The 23024-nt window shown below is 39.4% G+C and overlaps 1 protein-coding gene across 6 annotated transcripts in view; it reads right to left on the bottom strand.

Annotated features, from left to right (window-relative positions):
- slc26a4 (solute carrier family 26 member 4) overlaps positions 1-16120 on the bottom strand; it is a 66240-nt gene extending 50120 nt beyond the window's left edge. Inside the window, exons 1-4 of one of the 6 annotated variants that reach the window (XM_043713675.1) lie at positions 16011-16120; positions 15636-15715; positions 8304-8487; positions 2576-2715 (exon numbers count right to left, since the gene is read on the bottom strand). In XM_043713675.1, coding sequence (XP_043569610.1) covers positions 2576-2715; positions 8304-8487; positions 15636-15687 — 376 coding nt within the window. In that variant the 5' untranslated portion in view covers positions 15688-15715; positions 16011-16120. Of the gene's footprint in view, positions 1-2575; positions 2716-8303; positions 8488-8642; positions 9036-9082; positions 9317-9472; positions 9958-11489; positions 11509-13255; positions 13307-15635; positions 15716-16010 lie in introns of those variants that run through there. The other 5 variants (XM_043713678.1, XM_043713679.1, XM_043713676.1 and 2 more) reach the window with 5 other exon arrangements.
- Positions 16121-23024: the final 6904 nt, after the last annotated feature.

The raw sequence follows: 23024 nt of genomic DNA, 5'->3' as shown, positions 1-23024 counted from the left end.
GAGAGAGAGAGCGCGCGAGAGAGCGAGAGAGAGAGAGTGCGCGCGCGCGAGAGCGAGAGAGAGAGAGTGCGCGCGCGCGAGAGCGAGAGAGAGAGAGAGTGCGCGCGCGCGAGAGCGAGAGAAAGAGAGAGCGCGCACACGAGAGAGAGAGAGCGCGCGCGCGAGAGCACGCGAGTGAGATAGAGAGCGCGCGAGAGAGTGAGAGCGTATGCGAGAGCGAGAGAGAGCGCGATCGAGAGCGAGAGAGAGAGAGCGCGATCGAGAGAGAGAGAGAGCGCGATCGAGAGAGAGAGAGCGCGCGGGAGAGCGAGAGAGAGAGAGCGCGCGGGAGAGCGAGAGAGAGAGAGCGCGCGGGAGAGCGAGAGAGAGCGAGCGCCATGAGAGCGAGAGAGAGAGACAGAGAGAGAGAGAGCGCGAGCGAGAGAGAGCGTGCGAGTGAGAGAGAGAGAGCGCGCGAGAGAGAGTGCACGACAGAGAGAGTGCGCGCGAGAGAGAGAGCGAGAGAGCGCGCGAGAGCGAGAGAGCGAGAGAGCGCGCGTGCGCGAGAAAGAGAGCGCGCGCGCGAGAGCAAGAGAGAGAGAGAGCGAGAGCACACGCGAGTGAGAGAGAGCGCGCCCGAGCGAGAGAGAGAGAGAGAGAGAGAGAGAGAGAGCGCGAGCGAGAGAGAGCGTGCGAGCGAGAGAGAGAGAGCGCGCTCGAGAGCGAGAGAGAGAGCGCACTCGAGAGCGAGAGAGAGAGCGCACTCGAGAGCGAGAGAGAGAGAGCGCATTCGAGAGCGAGATGGAGCGAGAGAGCGCGCGCGAGAGCGAGATGGAGCGAGAGAGCGCGCGTGAGAGCGAGATGGAGCGAGAGAGCGCGCGCGAGAGCGAGATGGAGCGAGAGAGTGAGCGCGCGAGAGCACGCGAGTGAGATAGAGAGCGCGTGAGAGCGAGAGAGAGAGAACGTGCGCGAGAGCAAGAGAGAGCGAGAGCACACGCGAGGGAGAGCGCGCCCGAGCGAGAGAGAGAGAGAGCGCGAGCGAGAGAGAGCGCGCGAGAGAGAGAGAGCGCGAGAGAGAGAGAGCGCGAAAGAGAGAGAGCGCGAAAGAGAGAGAGCGCGAGAGAGAGAGAGCGCGAGAGAGAGAGCACGAGCGAGAGAGAAGGTGATCAGTCATTTGGAGACAGTGGCTGGGCTCCCATCGATGTCCAGGACTGTTCTCGGTAGCCTTTCAGTCAGCTGAGTTCATTTTTAATCACTGTAAACAAAAGACATGATCAGTGTTGGAAACATCACTGGCGTAATGTTTCTATCGGGACCTTGAGATCCCCTTCGGATAATCTGATACTGTATTCAGATAATCTGATATTCAGATAATCGAGGTTCCTCTGTAATGGGAAATGAGTTTGGGTGGGATACTCTTCGGAGGGTCAGTTGGGTTGAAGGGCCTGTTTCCACACTGCAGGGATTCTATAATTCTATGTAATGCATGTGACCCTCACCAACTTTTACAGATGCACCATAGAAAGCATACTATCTGGGTGCTTAACAGCGTGGTACGACCTTCCATTCACGGACTCCATTTACAATTCTCACTGTACAGAATGGCCATCAACATCAAAGACCTCTCCCACCACAGTAGTGCTCTCCTACAACCTCTTCAATCAGGCAGAAGCTAAAGCAGCTTGAACACATGCACCAACAGGTTCAAGAACAGTTCTTCCCTGACTTTAGCAGACTGATGAATGGACGTTTAACTTCAAATAACGTTGATCTTGCTTTGTTCACCTCCTGTGCAATGTGTAATGTGTATGCCTCACTCTGTTTAAGCACCCTATGATCTGTTTGTCCTTGCTTACTATGATCTGCTTGCATTGCTAGCAAAACATTTCAGTACTTAGGTACATGTGACTACAATTAATTAAATCAAATCCATCACTGAGACCACAATCAATGTACTGTCAGGACAGTTTTCAATTGAAAACCAAGGTCTAGCTATTACCTTCAAGCCATTAAGTAAAGAGAAAAAGCACAATGTACTAGCTGGTTGATGAGAATGGACTTGATGCTACCTTTTTGGGGCCACAGTAACTTAAAAGTAAGATGACCATCTTAATTCTATTAGCTCAAAGTGTACCCTGACAAGCTGTTGGCCTAAACAAAAATAAGCATTCCATTCATCGAGACTAAAGGCATCTTATGTCAGATTTCTTGATTAGTTGCAAATTATAGACCTGTAATGTCATTATTAGGGGAGAAAAATGAATTTCATTCCATTTTCAATAATAGATCGAGAATAACAATACTATTTGGTGCATTTAACCCTATCCAGAATGGATCAAAATCCAAGATCAAATATAGAAAATACTCAACAGAAATGTGGTCTACTTCACTAGTTTAAAATTATTAGTGCGTCTTATTCAGTGAGAACTAAAATTCTTCACCTCCTTCAGTCAAATAGGGAAAAACCCAATGATTGCTGGAACTATAACCGCACAGAGCAGATGGATTATTATTTCAAAAGATTCTAATCAAAGGTAAAAAGAAGTATTTTTAAAAAGTTAAATGAATATATGTAGTATCCTGGAAAGACATTTACCTTGTAATGTTGCCACCAAACCAGTGCTCACTCCAGAAATAAGATCACCAGGCAACCATTCCTTCAATCTGTACTTGGGCAACCAATTCAGTATGGGCAGAAAGCCTTTAATTATGCCTAGAACCCTTTTAGCTGAGCAACTGCAAAGAAATAAAATCAATGTAAGTAATAAGTTTACCTCTCGGGCTTATTTTAATTGAAAGCAATATTAAAAAGTAATGGAAAAATCTAGTTTGAGTGCAACATGAATATTTTTCCATTTAATATCCTTCTTTAAAAACTTATTTTTCTACACATTGTTAAAGCAGAAATTGATCAACCTTAATTTTGAATGGCACAAGTGAACCAGCAAGCAATCGACACCACAAATTTAGGTTTTGTTATTAACTATAATTATTTAGTTATTAATTAATGAGCCTCACTTGCGCAAAATACTTCGCATATCCGCATAATGGGTTCCTTTATTACTTAAAAACAAAATGCTCTTTGCTCCCAAAAATCACCTTGCATCCAATAAAAAGAATTTTTACTTCTCTTAATTGGATTGTTTAACAGATAAACAATATCTTTCAGAAAGTTAAATGACCATGATTAGACCCAACAGAGGATCCATTCTTGTCCCTCCATGGCAATACAAAACTAAATTTCTTCTTATATAGATTTCTTTTCATATACCATACTTGCACCTTCAGTTGAACAGTATACAGTTAAACATGAGAAACAGAAAATGCTGGGAGTACTCATGAGGACATGCGGCATCTATAAAGAGAAGTGATACTGTTTCAGGTTGTGGACCTTCTATTCAAAGCATTTCCAGCATTTCTTGTTTATTTATCTCAGGTTCCCAGCATCTGCAGTACAGTTACACAGGCAAGACCCCACCTTAAATACTGTGTGCAGCTTTGGTCTCTAAGGATGGATGTAAATGCATTGGAGGTGCTTCAGAGGACGTTTTCTCGATTGCTACCTGGAATAAACAGGTTGTCATAGGTGAAAAACTGGAGCGATTCGGCTTGTTTTCACCAGAGTTTAGAAGAGTGAGAAGTGTTTTTCTTGAAGTTTATGAGATCCTGGATGTCTTCTCCAGATGTGGGCTTCTCTATCCTCTTGTGGATGAGATCAGAAATAAATGGTACAACTTAAGATTTGGGTCACCTGTTTAAGACTGAGACGAGAGGCTTTTTTTCTTTCAGAGGCAGTGCAACTTCTGAACACTGTCTTAGAAGGCAGAATGTTGAAAATGTTTAATTGGTGAAGGTAGATTGATTTCATGCTTAAGAAGAATCAGTGGATATCAGGAATAAACAGGAATTCAGAACACTAACTTGCCATGACCTTAACGAATGGCAGAGAAGCCTGGAAGGGCCAATAGCATCCTTCTAATTGATATGTTTGTAAGTTAGTCTTTTGCTTATGCAATGATTTAAAATACTTGACAAACATACCTTTTTGTTTGTCACTTATTAGATAAGGTGCCCTCACACCTACATTTGTATTCTGTTCATAGAGAACATACTGTTTTCGCACCTAGTTTAATATAAACATGTTATATTCAATTGGAGTGATTTAGTCCAAAACTAGGGTCTTAAATGCAAACACAACAAATTATGCAGGTATGAAGGGCAATTCAGTTAAAATAGATTGGAAAACACATGACAACGGATAAAGTAATGATTTCTCGAGCTAGGGAGTCCAGAATAAGTGGCCCACAGTCTCAGGATAGGAGGATCAGACACTTAGGACTGAGACAGGGGTAAGTTTCATCACTAAAAAAGGCCACGAATCTTTGAAATTTTCTATCCCAGAAGATTGTAGAGGCTCAACTGTTGAGTAAATTTTAAAAATCTGATAGATTTGTGGCTGCAAAGGAAAATCAGGATTGGGTGAGAAAGTAGAATTGAGGTAGAAAATGCATCATTGCCTTACTGATTGGTGGAGCACGTTCAGTGGGCTCAATGATCTATTCCTGCTTCTATTTCTTATAACCTTATCTGAAAACTCAATATTTTCTGTTTTGCAATGCATATAGAGCACAAATGATTAACTATTTTCCAATGCTCAATCATTAACTTTAAAGAAATATCAAAATGTTTCTTATAGTCTTATTCCTTTATACTTTCTTGAAAACATCCATTTAATCATAACAGTATTCAAACGTAGACTGTTTAGCAGCCAACCACCTATTTAAAAGATCCCTTTTCACTCTATGAAATTCAACATTCCATGAGCCACTCAGATTCTCCCCTTGGGGTAAGAACCCACTTACACAAAGCCGGAAAGTTCAGATGCAGGTTGGAAGGGAATTAATTAAAGATAGCTCTTTCTCCACACTACCCCCACCCCTTCCAGTACACCTGGAGTTAACAGATAGAGCTGCACAATTTACCAGAGCCATTTTCTGCTCTTTGTTTGGTCAGGACTGCTTACCTTTCAAATTTTGGTATGCAGGATTATCTGGAGCTAAATAAGAAGAATTCTTGTTGTTAGTGACAGCTGTACCCATCCACATTCTCTGATGAGTGAGTCACAATAGCTAGTCAGGTATAACAAAACTCCAGAGCTACCTGATTGAGATATCAAGTTATTGAGTCTGCCACAGAGGATGAACTGGTTTATAAACTACCATCATCAGGCATGTAAATTTAACATTGCCTGAACAGGTTTTGTTTATCAGTATGGTGGAAGACTTACATTTGATAGCCAACCTAATCTGCCATTTGTTTAAACCCAAGTTAAGGGTAAAGTTGCCATGGACCACAGTAACTTCAGTCAGTTTGAGAACTGAACCCACACTGTTGTAATCACTCTGCATCATAAACCAGCCATTCAGCCAACAAAGCTAACCAAAACCATCCTAGTGCGCAATACAGACTGAGGTGAACAGCGCAGATTTAATTCCCGTACTGGCTGGGGTTGTCATGCAAGTCCCTCCTTCTCAATCCCTCCCCTCATTAAACCACTACTGTCAGTAATCTCTAAAAAGGGAGAACAGCTATATTGTTCAGTAAACTGGAATCAAAGATTGCTTACTAAAACTTTGAATCAGCAATGTGACACATAGGAGTCAACTTGTACGCAAAACTAGAGTTCTCTAGATAACTGAATTCCTAGATTCAAATGAATCAAAAAGTCAGAGGCTTACTATAACCGACAGGTTCATAAGAGAGAGAACTGAAAAAGGAAACAACAAAAAAGGCCCCACAAATGTTACAAAAATAGATTAGTAAGGTACTAACTTTACCAACATAAATAGAATTAAAGTAATCAATGGATAAGTAAATGAAGGACTAGAGGAGATCTTGTGGAAGCAGAGGACATGGCTGAACTACAAAATAAAATGCTGCTAATACCACAAGAAATTATTTACATGGAATACCAACCTGCATGTCCATCTGTGATATTATCCATCTCCTGTAACTTGAACACCACCCTAAATGTAATATTAATTTCCTTACTCTAGATATGTACTCCAAGGCATGGCCTACTGTACAATCCCAACAACTCTCACTCCTCATTGCTTCTCTAGTACTTATCCTGCATTCTAACCAGATAGGAAGTAGCAGAGATGCCAATTTGATAGAATCTTATTAGGGTCTGAGCAACGTAGACTACCGCAAAATTTGTGGCAGAATCAAACAAGCAGTCCATCAAGACCTATCTTGACATGAGAGCATCTCACTGCATCTTTTGTGCATTTAGAAGAAAGTGAGGACTGCAGATGCTGGGCAGTCAGAGTCAAAAAGTGTGGCACTGGAAAAGCACAGCAGGTCAGGCAACATCCGCAGTGGAGGGGAGTCGACATATTGGATATGCATTTGACAAACAATGAGGCAAAGTTCTTGCTAGACAGTGACGAGTTGCCAATTAATGGAGAGTGCTGCTTTTTAAATGCCTCATTACTATTCAGCTTCCAATCTTACCAAATGCCTCAAACAAACTAGCCATCAGGAACTTTGACATGGACATAAATGCAGGTGCCTGACACACCTTCAACTCATTGCTTGCTCCAAAGGACCTCAACGTTGGACACTGGGCAACACCTCAGAGCATACTCCATGAATACCTTCCACACGTGCCTCATGTCCAAGGACATTGGCATCCAACATGTACCAGCTCATAGCAATGCTCATCACATCTCCAATCCACGTACAGGATGCTTCCAAACTTTGAGCTGCATTGGCAACTAACCTTGTAATGCTGCTGCTCAGCATCATGCACCCAGCTCATGGATTGGGCCAGGGCACGTCCAGACTCTATATTTGCTTCATAGTGTTCACTCACTCGCTTCTTGGATGCTGACAGCATCCCTGTCATGCATTGCCATTTTGCACTTTTACCCTTCAGCCAGATACACTAAGCTCATATGACTACAGTCTTGCCTTGTCATTAAGCTCAGCCACGAAGCTTTTCATGGTTGTCAAGTGCCCCCAGTCAAATCAAAAGGCCTAACCTTCAATTGGGGGTCCCAACAACTAAGTTAAGGGCAGGCACTGATTCCAGACTAAAGCTTGGACATGCTCAGGTTAGTCAAAATCAGGATGATCTTCATAAGAGAGGTGGGAAGCTGAATATTAGGCAGCACACCACCCAGGTGGAGTCTTTCTGCCCTATTCGGTAGCATTTTCCTCCTGGAATGTGGCAGGTATTTGGGAGAGGAGAGTAGGTGGCATAGCTGTTACTTTTCATGCAGGTGGGGAGATCTCTCGAGTGAGAAAGAGCAGGCAGCAGAGGGTGTGGACAGTGAGTGGTAGAACATGACGCTTGGCAGAAGGTAGATGCAGTAACAGAGACAGAGTGTGTGTGACAGTCACTGGAGAAAGTCACTAGCTTTCTTCTCCCATGCTGAATATTCTTCCTGGTGGCTGAGACTGCACTGACCTGGTGGTAATCTCAGACACAGCAGGCATGGTTTGGTGTTCTGGCCTCCACTGCTGGTCCTGAGAGAAAAGGGTGTCCCTTGTCTGCACAGTCCCATCCAACAGGGCCACCTTACCTGCAAAGTGAGGTGTCAATTCCCCCTGTCTGCCATGCCCTGGACACATGTTAGGAACTGTGCAGGCAGCTCCAGACTGACAGTGTTTATTTGGGTGCACAATGGGCTTTTAAAAATGGCGAGAGCTAACCTTTTGGTGACCTATCTATCTGTGAGTGATGAATCGTTCTGGAAATGTATATTGGAATATGGGAATAGAATCAAATGTGTCAGATACCATAGGCGGAGTAATAGGTAGTTGACAAGACACATTTGGTAAGAAACGATGAAAAATCTCACTAGTCCTTGCAGCAAGTATCCCTCCAAAACCAAAGCTCACTGAAACTCTCACTTAGCCAAAAACAAAATCTTAAAACTCAGCCCAATTCTGTCAACTCCAATTAGCTTTTCCTCTTCATAATGTCACACTAAAATGTCAGTGCTCAAATCTGTTTCTTAAATGGCTTTACATTCACCACTTTGCACTGCTGGGTTGTTTGAAAACTGCCCAGCCAAATCAATTATTTCTTCGGATATTCTTTAAAAATGACAGTGTTATACCTTCCGTTTGAAAAAAAAGGTTTAAATTTAGTGGCTGGCAAATGTTGATGACGTCTTACTAAATGCTGCTACTTCTGAAGTGAAGGGGAACAGAAATCGGCTTTGCTTTAGATTCGAGAATAGCGTGAGAGGTTTTAATGGAGGTTTTAGAACAACTTGCTGGGCATGTGGAGAGGCGGAAAAACTTCCACTCACCTGCATCTCTTGGCCAGTCGGTCGCGTATAGTCTTGGGGACCTTCTCCTTTTTTTCTGTCTCCTCCAGGAAACTATTCTCGGAATAAACCGAACGCGCCACAAAGTAGTTGTGGTTGACATTTTCTGCTGTCGGCATTTCGGTCGCTTCAAGACTCTCCTGTTCAGCGAACAGGTGACTGGACACTGAAACACAATGATCTTTGGTTATAAACCTGGAGCATCCCCAGGACGTATCACATCACTGCACAGACTCTCAAAAGGATTTGCAGCTCGGACTCTTCCAGTCTAGACTTGCATAAAAAAAAGTTACTTAGACTTTGCTGGACTGTATCACCTACTCAAGTAAGCGCTAGCTCTCACTAAACTGCATCGCCCCTTCTCCCTGTCCAGTTAACAGACAGTAATTTTTGGTTTAAAATGTCGAATCATTTGAACAGCCATCTCCTCTATCCAGGAGTTTTCTTGTTTTAAACAATGCAGCTCTTCCGGATAAACTGCTTTTAATACAATGTGAGAAAACAATGTGAATGTCTGCCACATCCCCGAGAGAGCACGTAATATGAGGAAAATTCCAAAACCCGTCAATAATTGTGAAGTCCCTGAGACACGGTGAATCCTAGAATTAATGTGCCCTCAGTTAAACACTTGTGCAGCACGCCGCAATCTCAGTTTAATTTAAAATTCTACTTTACTCTTTTACTCATGGTCTTTTTGGGTAAAATCCATGTTGACAAAAGTCACACATTTAGTTTGGGGGGGGGGGGGGAATCCCCTGTACCTTCCAAACAAAACGAACACGTGGACGCCTCCAACCTCATGGCGAACGCTTTAAAATTAATTGGTCTTGTCGGTTCTGAGGACTGTTCTTCCGGAGAAAATTCTTTTCCCCCCCGACCCATAAAACCCCCAAGCACAATTTCGACAAAAATTATCGACCCAATTCACTCCGAGGCTGGACAGCTAAAAGGTAGTTACTGATTAAAACAAAAGGCACAAAACTGTGAAAATGTCTGACATTGAGTTACAGAAACATAATGGGAAATAACTATTTTTTTCTAATTCTTTGACATAATACACTTAGAAACTTTCTGTATTTGGTAAATGTCTGAATGTGTTTTTAGTACCCGTTCAAATGCCACAGATATATTTACATAAACGAACACTTTACCGCTGCGGTCTTGAACCTCCTTGGACGATTTCATCAAAAGGGTAGACTTTTCTGCGGGTTTTTATATAGTTATTATAAGTTGCTGTTTTATTTGTAATGCAAACACAGAGCAGCCTGCTCTGGATCAGGGGAGATTGTCTCAGGTCTGCAGCTATCGCTCATTGCCAAACCGTACGCAGGGTAACGACACCATCAACAGATGTTTACTCAAACTACTGACTGAAGTAAAACACATCAACAATGGAAATTCATTTAGGGGTAGAAACCATGTTGTTAAAAATCTGAAGCTTCCAGCCAAATATTAACCCAAATCAAAAGCAAAATGCTGAGACAGAAACTGCTGGAAATGTTCAGCAGGCCAGTCAGCACCTTTGACGAAAGAAGCACAGTTAATATGTCAGGTGGATGACCTGTCGGCTCTGACGATATTAACGTTAGCCTGCCTTGCCACTTTACGGATTATTTCAGCAATTGCAGTCTCCCTGACTCACCCCACCCCCTTAATAATCCGCAAGTTTGATAGGATCACAAATGCTCATATGGATAGAGGTATGCACAAAAGGAAAAAGGGACTCACAAGTTAAGTTCTTAAATTTTGTAGATATAACAGAGTTAAAAGGACAACTGAATTTTCTCGATATGGCATTGGGTTGTATAATCAAAGGAGACAGTTACCTGTTTATACTGGCCAACAATTTAACAGACAAAAAATCATTAACATCCAATCCAAAGACTTAAAAGCAAATTCTTATTAGAAGCCACATAAATTTTCAACACCTTAGTGACAATTGTTGATAAAGCCCCTTTTGAACTATTCCTACAGTGTTTCAATAGTATATTACCCTCGTTCACAGATAATTCATATTTTTCAAAACTAAAATGTGAAATTATCTGCTCTTGAATTGTTTCACCATATCTTGAGTCAACTGTCATTCTTGCTGGTCGAATTTGCGGCACGGTGGCACAGTGGTTAGCACTGCTGCCTCACAGCGCCTGAGACCCGGGTTCAATTCCTGCCTCAGGCGACTGACTGTGTGGAGTTTGCACGTTCTCCCCGTGTCTGCGTGGGTTTCCTCCGGGTGCTCCGGTTTCCTCCCACAGTCCAAAAGATGTGCAGGTCAGGTGAATTGGCCATGCTAAATTGCCCGTAGTGTTAGGTAAGGGGTAAATGTAGGGGTATGGGTGGGTTTCGCTTCGGCGGGTCGGTGTGGACTTGTTGGGCCGAAGGGCCTGTTTCCACACTGTAATGTAATCTAATCTAAATATGTTCATTCGTGGAACTGAATTTGCCCAATTTAATTTAGATATTGGAGGAAGTATCTTCAGTGAATCTTCGTGGTTACAAGGATTTATTGTCCTTGGATGCAGAGCGTAGCCTTGATGATGTGAAGCTCAGGGCTTGTGAACCTTGTGGCCCTAAATTCCAAGAGCATCTAGTCAATCAACAATGGTTAATTAACTTGCATGCTTCTGTTCAAGAATTACTGTTTCCATGACAAACCCTGGTCAAGATTTTATTCTTAAGTTATTTCCCTCCAAAAAAGTTGCTCAAAAAGCAATTTGCAGCACCTGCAGTTGCCCAGCAGAAGAAATCAAATTTATTTATTTTAAATTCTTGATGAGATTGTACTGACTGTCATCTTGCACAAAGCTACATTTCTGCACCAGCTATTTTAGAAACAAAGTGAGAAACTTATGTAAATATGGTGACAAGGAAATTCTTTAAACAGATGACAGTGAAATTAATTTAGAGTCTATTTGTATTCCTTGGAAACTGTTTAAAATCCATTTGTAGCAACAAATTCCAGACTTACTACTTCTTTAATTTAGAAAATTGACTATAGTTTTGAAAAATATGAATTATCTGTGAACAATGGGAGTATACTGCAGAAGCAAAGTAGGAACATCTCAAAGGGGACTTGTCAGCAAATGTCACTAGGTATTGAACATTTCTGTGCCTTTTAATGGGACTTGCTCTTAAAGTGATCAAACAATATGTTATTTTAAGATTGTTTACCTTGTCGATCAGTTCTGTGAAAAGCGACAAACAATTTTCCTTTCTTCACCACATCAATTTATATTATGAGCAGACTTCCTTCCAGTGCAGTTTTTAAAGGAGATCCTTAAATCCTTTATCTCCTTTTTAAGGAGATATTTTATGTGGAGAAACTTGGCATCATGAAGCAATTGTGAACTATGTCATCGCAACTGTAACGTAGGTGGCTCTTATGTGGAACCGATTCTGTCTGTGTGCTTGTGTCATGTCACTTTATAATGAATGATCTCAAGTGACAAAAATAGTTTCTAGGTGTTTCATGGGAGGAACCAAGTGTATTCCAAAGAGAAAAGACTTTAGATATGTAATCTGCAGGATTTCATGAAACTGAAAGACTTTCCCATTATTAATAACCTTTGATAATACTTAAATCAAGATTAGACTTGTATATTGAAAATGAATTCTGAAGGACAATATAATTTTGTTGCTGCTTATTTCCTTTATTTCCATAGTTTAGAATTATTAATAAATGGCACATTATTGTAAGTATTCTCTTCAACCACTGATGCAGTTGTCATAACCAAAAAGCTGAGTTCACACAGTAGTAGACTGAGTTTTATCCATTTGCTATTACCAATAGAGTTTCCAATTTAATGAGCTAATTTGCATCTTAGTATCATACCCTTTCTAATACTTTATGGAATTGTTATGAATACCTTCAGAAATCCTGAAATAAATTACATTTCCTGGATAGCTGTCATAGAAACATAAGTGTTACACCACAGAAGGAGGTAATCCAGCCTATTGATTCTGTGTCAGGAACTTTTAAATGTTGTGAGGCTTCACCTATCCTTTTAAATGCAACCAGGCTTTGCTTTAAGGTCTTATTATTATGCTACATAAATCAAGCAGTTTTATGATTTTCTTACTTCTTGAATACCAAGGTGACATTCACTATATTCTAGACTTTCAGCACAGCTCTATTGTTCTTAGTGCTTCGGCAGTCTTTGTGTCCACCCTATTTTCTTGTAAATACTGAAGTAGACATATTTGTCATTTGTGAACATTTCATGTACCAATTTCTTCGTAAATCTTTTATTAGTTTAATTGTAACAGATTTCTGAGCAAATATGACTGTATCTGGAAACTTAATATAGTCATTTGTGAAGGCTAGTTTGCAAATATTTTAAACATGTTTGACACAATTTTGATACTCAGTTTTCTCCCTTCTGAACCTATTTCCTAAAAAAACCTACCTGATCTATCCAATTAGTTACAACTAAAAATAATTTTTTGATCCATATTACTGTGCTCATTTACTTTTATTGAGAGGTGAAGACCTATAGTACAGAGTGATACATCTGTTGCAGAAAAGGATACCAGGAAAGACAAAAGAAAAAAGATAAATAAGTTGAAACTTTAAGAAGTAAAGAGTGCAGAGTATAAAACACAGTGCAACATAGTTAATACTAATACTCAGGTTGAAGGGAGGAAGAGGACCATTAATTGCAGTCAATCTTTTCACTCTCAACTTATCATTTTGAGTAATCGCCTGACCAACTTGATCCCAGTATAGGCTTAAGCATGTTGAACAAATAACTAAAAGGCTAAAACTTAATTTTAGAAATATTGCGATCTTGAAGGTACCACCTCTTGAATGTTATATGACATCCTTGTCAGTCTGCTTAGAAGGACATGAAAGATCTCATAAAGCTATTCAAAGAAGAGGAAGAAATTATTCTTCTGAGATGTCCAATATCACCAAAACAAATTATCTAATAATTTACCTTATTTGCTGCTAATGGTACTTCGTTGCACAAATTGGTTGCTGTGTTGCCCTGTAAAATTATGATGATTACACCTAAGATACAATTCATTAGTTGTAAAACACTTTGGCATATAAAAGGAACTGTACAAAATCATGGATGTTCTTTCTATTTAGTATTTCCTTTATGGATTGGGGATGAGCAATTTTCTACCTCAATTTGCGATGTTAATGCAAGTTATTGTTATCCATTTCATGCTGAACATTAAAAGAATTACATCATAAATAGATCAGAGATTGAAAATGTCAAAGTTAAATGATTTACTCTGAAAATTAAAATGACAAATATCATTCTCTTATGAGATAGACATAACCACAGTTGCTCATTCATTGAGCTTATTATAAGCTTTAATAAGTTTGGGTACCGTTGATTCTTATAGGTATTGGTGTCTGGATTGATTTATCTGTTGTGGAAAGATACAAACATAATTGACTAGGGCAGTTGAAATAAATGACTAGATTAAAGGTGCCATTGTCAGTTACAAGGAACCAATGGTGTTACACTGTTCCCTTTTGTTCTTTCATGAGAGAAACAAAATAGTGTTCTTAACTGACAGAGTGTCAACTGTCAAGATGTTTTACTGGAAAAGGTTTTATTAAGTACAAATTATATTAATCATGGCTTTAACAGAGTTCTCAGTTCTGGAGATATTGCTTCCCCTAATTATTTCCCTTGCTATTTTGGCTGGAAAGGAGAAAAAAGGGAGAAATTTAAAGGCTGACTCTTAGCAACTGACAGTGGGGGAGCTAGGTGGGACACAAGCAAGATTTGTTGGTTTGAAAAGAAACATAAAGGCAAACTGTTATCATAGGATGTAGTATGGAAGTAATCTCATTTATGTTCAACCGTTGGATACTTCTTGAAAAAAAACCCTGCATATTAAAATATTTAAATGCAAAACTACAGTGCTACATTTTATAATTTAATAATTTATCATATTAAATCATAAGTTATCACAAGTGAAGCATCAAAATTCCAGGACTGAATTTTGTTCAGCTATTACGCTGATGCCATTTACGATTTTACATCCAGCTCTGATCTGTCTTACCACCTCTTGAGCTTCCTCCTAGAACTTTGCAAAACCTTCTCCTTGATATACATTTTGTGCTCATTCGTAGCCTCTCCACTTTTCTCCCCAATTCCCCATACAGGTACTTCTGTTTAGCTTTACGCAGTGAGTTCTCAGGGTGTGTTACAATAAATGGTGTACTATAAATGTACACCAACCATTGTTGATTTTTTTTTCTGCAAAATTTCATTCCATAAATTTTACAATACTATAATGTGTCTATATATTTTGAAGGTACAATGTGGCTATTTTCACCTAAGCAGGGTACGAAAGAATTGCCAGAATAAACCAAGCTCCTCCTTTCACCAGTTGTTAAGAGTATTTTTTGAGCCAAATTAAGAATTCTTGGAGTCCTGTGCACCAAGAATATTCAGGCTCCTTCCACATGCCCCTGTACAGCACTCTCCCATAATCCATTAAAATACAGTAATGCATGAGTAGGCTGTTGGAATAATTATACACTGCATTAATAATAACACAAAATATACTATTTTCTGCTGAAATTAAGTATGATTACATTTTTGCCTGGGTATCTGTATTCATTGGGCCATAATTCAATGACTTCATCTGCACATGAGCATTTTCAAATGTAGGATTAAACCATTAATTTGAGATGATCCAAACTTGAATCCTTATCATCTTCTCCATTTAGTAACTTATCATTTGCAGCGATTGGAAATAAATTGGGGAAGAGAATAAAGGTAATCAGCAAGTTCCCACTCCTGATTGCAATCCAGTAAGCATGGTTACCAGGCAAAAAATAGAATCAGCTCGACAGTCAATTTGCCTGAACTCAGTTTGTTCTGGTGAAGTACTGGGAATTAATAATGCATTCACATTTGTAACCTAGCAAGTATATCAACCCCTTCAGAAAAAAAAAGTTTTGAAAATTCAAAACTTACAAAAATCAGATTTTTATTTTACAGGTGCTATATCAGGTTAACGACATATTTATTTCCCTCCTAATACAAAACATGATTAATATGTAACATTCTTAATTTACAGTAACAAATATCTGTGCAAGGATACCCTAAAGTATCAAAACAATTGAAGAAAGCATAAATGTGTATATAAATATTATTTTAACAGTCACAGAGTATCTGTAGTTTCAAAATCACCCATGAAATATTATTTACATGATATTGATTTTAGCATAATATATAGATATTACAACAACAGTGAACAGTTTTATGTTAGTTGCTTAAACAATAGCTAAAGTAACAATAAAAACACAATCCCCCTTGACAAACCATATAAATAGCAGGACTATACCTTGACTGTCTGTGGAGTCACCGTAATGTAAAGCAGTGACTGTCTGGTCCATATAAATTGCAGCGAAGTATTTATTTGCTCTGAAATTAAATGATGGATGGAATAAGATTTAGCTAAAATAAGTATAGTTTATTTATTTGAGGAACACAGCTTTACTTCCTCTTTGTACATCCTACATCACTGCAAATCAGCAAAACAACAGAGTTCTGTAGAGTAACACATAATTGTGTGACCTCCAAATATATATATATATAACATATACACACGCACACACACATTGTCCTCAAATTTCAGTTTTGATGCTTAATGATGCTTTTCAGTCAACCATGAAAGTAGAGGGTGGGAATAGAGCCACAAAAATACAAAATGTTGTACCTGAAAAATGCTGAGTTCAGTTGCTCTCAGGTCTATCAAATGGCTAAGATGCTTAGGGTTGCTCATTGACTTCAACTCTTTCTTCAGCCAAGTCAGAAGAATAAGTTGCTTGTAATTCTATACCTTTGTCAACTTGAAGAAGACAACATCATCTTACTTTTTCAAGCAGGGGTGGATCTATTTTTAGGAATGCCACTAGTGCAGATGCCATATCCAAAACTAGTTCAGCCACATTCTTTGTCTTGACCCTCTTTAAGCTATTATCCTTTCTACCAGTACGAGAAACAGAAAATGCTGGAGAAACTCAGCAGTTCTGGCAGCAACTGTGGAGAGAGAAGATGCTGCCAGACCTGGTGAATTTCTCCAGCATTTTCTGTTTTGTATCAGATTTCCAGTATCTATGGTATTTTGCTTTTATTCCAGTAGAAGAAATTCCTTTTTTCTTCTATTTGAATGGCATAAATGGAGCTCATTAAAAGGCAGGTCTGGGTAACACTACAATATTTAATGGATTATACTTGATGATATAAGAAGAATGACTTTATGAGTCCCAGAACTAAGATTAAACATGGAGGTTACTGTGGTGGTTTGGCATGCTCATTCCTTCGAGACAAAAATCAAATGTCTCGAAAGGTTGTTCCTAACGTCCAGTTAAAGTAGCATATTTTTCAGTATTTAAATCAAGAAAAAATGTCTGGAATGAACTTTTCTCCAAAAGCACCCTGCCTTTTACAACAGAAGAAAGCATATTAGCATCTAAGTGTCTTCTAGGCAAGTTATCCCTCTCTGCCTGCTCTGGCAATTGATAATCAAATCCAGCATTTTTGAAAAAATCATATTTGTTAATTTGATGTGAGCATCACTTTTAAGATCAGTGTGAAATGCATAATCTTAATTGAGAAGTTGGCATGAGTCTGTTCATTTGGCTGTAATCCATGTGGAATATAATTATGTTTTGGAACAATTTTAATAAAACATAGCAGTTTCCTTGAGAATGGAATTTAACACTCAGCTGCCTTATTGTGGGTCTGGTATGACATTTACGTGCCACAGAGCCTCTCGTTCTGGTTACAATGCAAGCACACTACTGGAGAATGGAAATAGAAAGAGAAATTGCTGGAGATATTCAGCATATCTGGTAGCATCTATGGAAAGAGAACCAAGTAAGACCATTTGGTTCAGACCAAACACCATTCAATCAGAAGGATATTCTCTCCAAAATGCTGCAAGACCTGAGTATTTCCAGCATTTTCCTTTTTCATCTTGAGTAATCTGGATCAGGTTGGTTAGCCTAGTTGTCTAGATGGAAGTTGTATAGTTTAGAATAATGCCAATAACACCAGTTTGACATCTGTTCTGGCTGGGATAGATTTGAGGCCTGCCTCCTTTCTTGACCCCTGAGAGTGGAAGGTACAAAAACCACTACTGACAAAAACCTGCCAAGAAGAATATCTCTGAATGAAGCATCAATAGCTAATGAGCCAAGGTACTACTTTTGGACACAGCACTGAGGAGCAGAAATTGAATGTAGCTTAAATAAATCTACCAGTTTGCTTAGAGTGGAATGACAGGAGGTGATCAGTATATCAAAATTCAGCTTGCCATCACAATAGGAACATGTTTTTGAAGAGAACCCAAGTTGTTTCTTAATGGCTTGGCGATTAACTACCGCATACACGCGCGTATAGGTCAACCTTGTTTATAAGTCAACCCCTTATTTTGACCAAAACATCTGGTATTTTCCGTATGACATTGTTTATAAATCGGCTCTAGTTTTTCAGGGGTCTCTTCCTGACTATATATGCAGCCTTAAAGGGCATGATTTGCACATTTTTGATTTAAATACACATTTTTGATGCAATACTTAAGTCATTACATGTTACGCACATCAGTATATATTTGCGCAGCGCAATTTTCAAATCGTTAAATAGAATGTTGGTGACTATATATATACTATAGAGATAGAGAGCGAGAGATCAGATTCCCTAAAGTGTGGAGACAGGCCACACTGACCTTCCGAAGAATAGCCCACCCAGACTCATTTTCCTATTTTTATCCCTGACTAATGCACCTAACACTATGGGCAGTTTACCTTTGGCCAATTCATCTGACCTGCTCATCTTTTTGGAATGTGGGAGGAAACCAGAGCACCCAGAGGAAACCTACGCAGACATGGGGAGAATGTGCGAACTCCACACAGACAAGTAGCCTGAGGCTGGAATTGAACCCAGGTCCCTGGCCCTGTGAGGCAGCAGTGCTAACCACTGAGACACCATGCTGCCCAATATATTTATTTATGTAATATTTACATACGTATATTTGACCTCTGCATGCAAATATCTACGGTACCTTAAGGTAGCCTTCGACCTTGTCTTCCTGCTGTTGCCTCAGCTTCTTAGAAGTAGGTGTCGTGTACAGTTCTTTGAACTTATTGGAAAAATGCCCCAAATATTTCTGACAAAATGGCATCACGAAGAAACAAGTATACAGCACAGTTTAAACTAAAAATTATTGAAGTTGCAGAGAAGAACAACAATGGCGTAGCTGCAAAGGAGTTCTGTGTTTCTGACAAACTTGTCCAAGATTGGTAAGGAAAAAGCCGCAAAGGCTATGCCAAAACAGAAGTATGAAAATGTGTTGCTGGAAAAGCGCAGCAGGTCAGGCAGCATCCAGGGAACAGGAGAATCGACGTTTCGGGCATAAGCCCTTCTTCAAGAAGGGCTTCCTGAAGAAGGGCTTATGCCCGAAACGTCGATTATCCTGTTCCCTGGATGCTGCCTGACCTGCTGCGCTTTTCCAGCAACACATTTTCAGCTCTGATCTCCAGCATCTGCAGACCTCACTTTCTCCTCAAAACAGAAGTATGCCAATCGAGGAAAGTTGAACAAATGCCCACAACTAGAAGAAAAGATTGCTGATTGGGTAATTCAGTATCGTCAGAACAGAAGCATTGTGACTCGACAATGTATAGAAATACGCACCAAAAACAAAGCTAAAAAAGATGGATTCAGTGATTTCAAAGCCAGTGTTGGATGGTGCAGTAGGTGTATGAAAAGGTATGATTTAGTGCTTAGACAGAAAACCAAGATTGCCCAACAGAACTTAATGACAAGTTTATTGAGCTCAATTGCTTTGTAATCAGAAGTTGGGAGAAAAACGGGTACAAACTCTCATGTATTGGCGATATGGATGAACAACCAATGAACTTTGATATGCCAGGGAACAGAACTGTGGACAAGATCGGAGCAAAAACAGTTTTAGTTAAAACTACTGGCCATGAAAAGAGTCGATTCACTGTGGTATTTGGTTCTATGGCAGATGGAACAAAGTTAAAGGCTATGGTGATTTTTAAGCAGAAAACTCTGCCCAAACAGAAATTTCCAAAAGGCATTGTTGTCCTTGTCCATGAAAAAGGATGGATAGATGAAGGTGGCTGCAAGATTTGGATTAAGAAGGTCTGGAATATGTGACCAGGTGGACTTAGAAAGAAAAAAAAGCTTACTGGTTTGGGATATATTCGGATCACACAGAGTGAGAAGTGTTATCAATGAATTTCAAGTTAATTGCAAAGAGTCCTGGAGGCCTTATGAGCATGGTGAAGTCACTGGATATTAGCATCAATAAACCTTTTAAGGACTTAGTACAGAAGAAATGGAACGCTTGGATGCAAGTTGGGGAGAAAAGATTCACAAAGGGTGACAATATGCGTGCTCCATTACTTGCAACTGTATGTGAGTGGATTGTTGAGTCCTGAAAGGAAATGAAAACTGAAATTATTGTGAAAGCCTTCAAAAACGTGGAATTTCTAATGCTTTAGATGGGACAGAGGATGACTATTTATGGTCAGATGGAAATGATGACAAATCAGTTGATGATCCATATAAAGATATGCTTGACCCAGATGAATGGAATGAATTATTCAATAGTGCACCTGATGAGGACAGTGAATTTGAAGGATTCTAATGGACTTTTTCATATACTGGTAACTTTTGTTTTAAGCAGTTATCCCATAACATTTGTGATATATAGTGAGAAGAGATTTTGCTGTGAATATTAGTTTTTTGATATAAAGTGTTTATCATCTATTATTAAGTTTCATGCCATCTATTTTTAAGTAAAATACAATCAATTTTTTTTTGTTTTTACTGCTCCTCTGTTTTTACTTCATGAATTGTGTGTTATACAAATACACCCGGTAGATGGCCTGAGCATCTGCTGGTATGCCTCTTAACTTTTGTACATATGTGTACACCTACATGTGCTTTATGGTCAGGCAGAATGGAGACAGTTATTTTGTAGATAAAATTCAATAATGCCCATAATTCTTTTTATTTTTTCTTATTTTATATAGAGATCTGCCTCTTGTTTATCCATTTTTTTGACTCATGCTAAGCCTGAACTTCATCCCCTCAAAAACAATACCTTATTTTTAAGATGACCCCCTAGTTTCAGCCTCAAAAAAATCTTCAAAACCCAAACTATTCACGGGTATATACAGTAATTATTTCCATTATTTTCAACGAGTGAGAAGTTGCAAGCTATCTGGTTTACCGATTCAATTACAAAATAAAACCTACAGCGAGACATTTATAGGTTAAGTAAGTGGGCAAAGAGTTGGCAAATGGAGTATAATGGGAAAATGTGAAGTTATTCCTTTTGTAAGGGAGAACAAACGAACAATAATATTTAAATGGAGAAAAAGTGCAGAAAGTTGCAAAAAAAAAGGGACTTGGGAGTACATGTACATGAAACACAGAAAGCTGGCACACAGGTGCAGTAGGTAATGAGGAAGGATAATGTAATATTGGCCTTTATTTCAAGAAAGTTGGAGTATCAGAGTAGGGAAGTCTTACTGCAACTATACAAGGTGGTGGTGAGACCACATCTGAAGCATTGTGAGCAGTTTTGGTCCTCTTATTGAAGGAAGTATATTATTTCATTGGAGGGAGTTCAAAGAAGGCACACTTGGATGATCCCTGGTATGAGAGATTATCTTATGAGCAAAGGCTAAACAGATTGAGACTCTGATCGCTGGAGTTTAGTAGAATGAGAGACGATCTCATTGAGACATTATAGGATTCTTAAGGGGCTTGACAGGGTGAATGCTGAGAGGATGTTTCCCCTCATGGGACCTAGGACTAGAGGGCATAATTCAGAATGAAGGGTGCCCCTATAGAATATTGAGATAGGGAGGAATTTCTTCTCTGAGGGTTGAGAATCTTTCTAACTCCTTGCCAAAGAGAACTGTGGAATAGAATCCTTATGTCTATTTCGGGCTGCAATAGATAGTCGAGCAGCAAGGCAATCAAGGGTTACAGGGAAAGAGGAGGAAAGTGGGTGGGGAATGTTGGATCAGCCATGATCCTTTTGAATGGTGGAGCAGGTTCTCAGGCCTGAGGGGCCGAATAATGTTCCTATTTCTTGCAGTTATCCAAATGGTCAGAAGATAAATATGGATGAAGAAGGCAATCTTAGGTCAACATTGATTTGTATCTTGATTTTACTGAGTGTTACAATTATGTCATCACCCTTAGGTAAGAGAGGTGGAAAGTATGGCAGAATTCCTGCTCCTGATTCCTATCCAGACACCCTTTTAGAGGCACATATGTACAGATACTGGATGAGGATAAGACCAGCCTCAATTATATTGCCCTTCTTGCTAAATAGTCTGCTGGCATTCATTATCAAGATTGAGATTAATCTAAAGGCCAATTTGGCAAAGCACCGAAGAGTAAACAGCCCCTGCGAAACGATGCTTCTTCAGAAAACAAGTGGTGCAAGGGAAATAAAATTGTTGAAAGTAATTTAATTTGGCTATAGGATCAGGAAAAAATTTCAACAATATTGCAGGTACGGTTGAGAAAGTTGTAGGAAACCTCAAATGATAGTTAAACAATAAATCGATACTGACACATGGCAAAAAGGCTTCTGATTTCAGAGTTGTGTCCAATTGTGGTGCAATAGTGATGCCTACCATTGCCTCTAGTTCAACCTCTTGCAAAGAATAGTGAGTTAAGCCAATGACCAGTGCTTAGAAAATGAGACTTAGTTACCTGAAACGGCCTTGAGCATGATCTGGTGCATTTAAAGCAGTGGAAGAGACTGGGTGCCTGGAAGAGAAAATTATTTCACATGGATTGTAAATTAATGGGCAAAAACAGACGGGACACAGTAGACCTGTTCTCTGAAATGTCTATGTTTTATCAATGAAACACTACTTAGACCTAAAGAGTAATTTCACGTCATAGTATATGCTGACTGTTCCATTTTCACGTACCAGATACAGTGATCAATTTGGAATTGAATACAACAAGAGTTGACAAATAACAAAATGAAATAATATGTCCTGTCAGTTTGCACTTGAGTACCAATACAACACCCACTTTTGTTCAGGTATTCGGAGAACAGGAAGACTGATCGTTTGTGCCACAGACCTGATTTTGGGGGGAGAAATGTTTCATTTATGAAAATTGATCTGAGAAGTTAAACAGATAGTTAAAATAGTGAACATTATGAGAACGACAAATCCAGAAGATTTTAAATTGAACTGATAAAGAATCACATGTTCATAGCCTTTCACACATTGGAATAAATGTAAGAATTAGACATCCATCTGGCATATGGAGCAAATTTCTCAAATCAAATTTATTAAATTATTGAATACTGCAATAGGGGAACTTTAGAATCTTTCCAGCTGGATGAGTTAATGTGAATCAAGTGATTTTTTTTGTCTGTAGCCAACATGTGATCTACAATTTCAGAAAGTGATGAATCAGCAGATAGTTATTACTTAGGTCAGTAGCTTGTTTACTGTAGATCTGGACATTGATTTGAGCAGTCCCACAGTTCTTTGCAGCAGTCAAATGTTAATCTGCTTTGAACTTTTTACACAGGGAATGTCCAAACCTATGAGAGCCATATAGTTTAACTGTCAAAAACATTAACTCAATATCTAATTAAGATGCATGAAAGGGAAATGTTTTCATATTTTTGCTTATATATGTTTCGTCAAGA

The sequence above is a fragment of the Chiloscyllium plagiosum genome, chromosome 23 (assembly GCF_004010195.1).
Source record: "Chiloscyllium plagiosum isolate BGI_BamShark_2017 chromosome 23, ASM401019v2, whole genome shotgun sequence".
Taxonomy (NCBI): domain Eukaryota; kingdom Metazoa; phylum Chordata; class Chondrichthyes; order Orectolobiformes; family Hemiscylliidae; genus Chiloscyllium; species Chiloscyllium plagiosum.
Note: the sequence above shows the minus strand (reverse complement) of the source record. Positions and strands in the feature narration are given on the sequence as shown.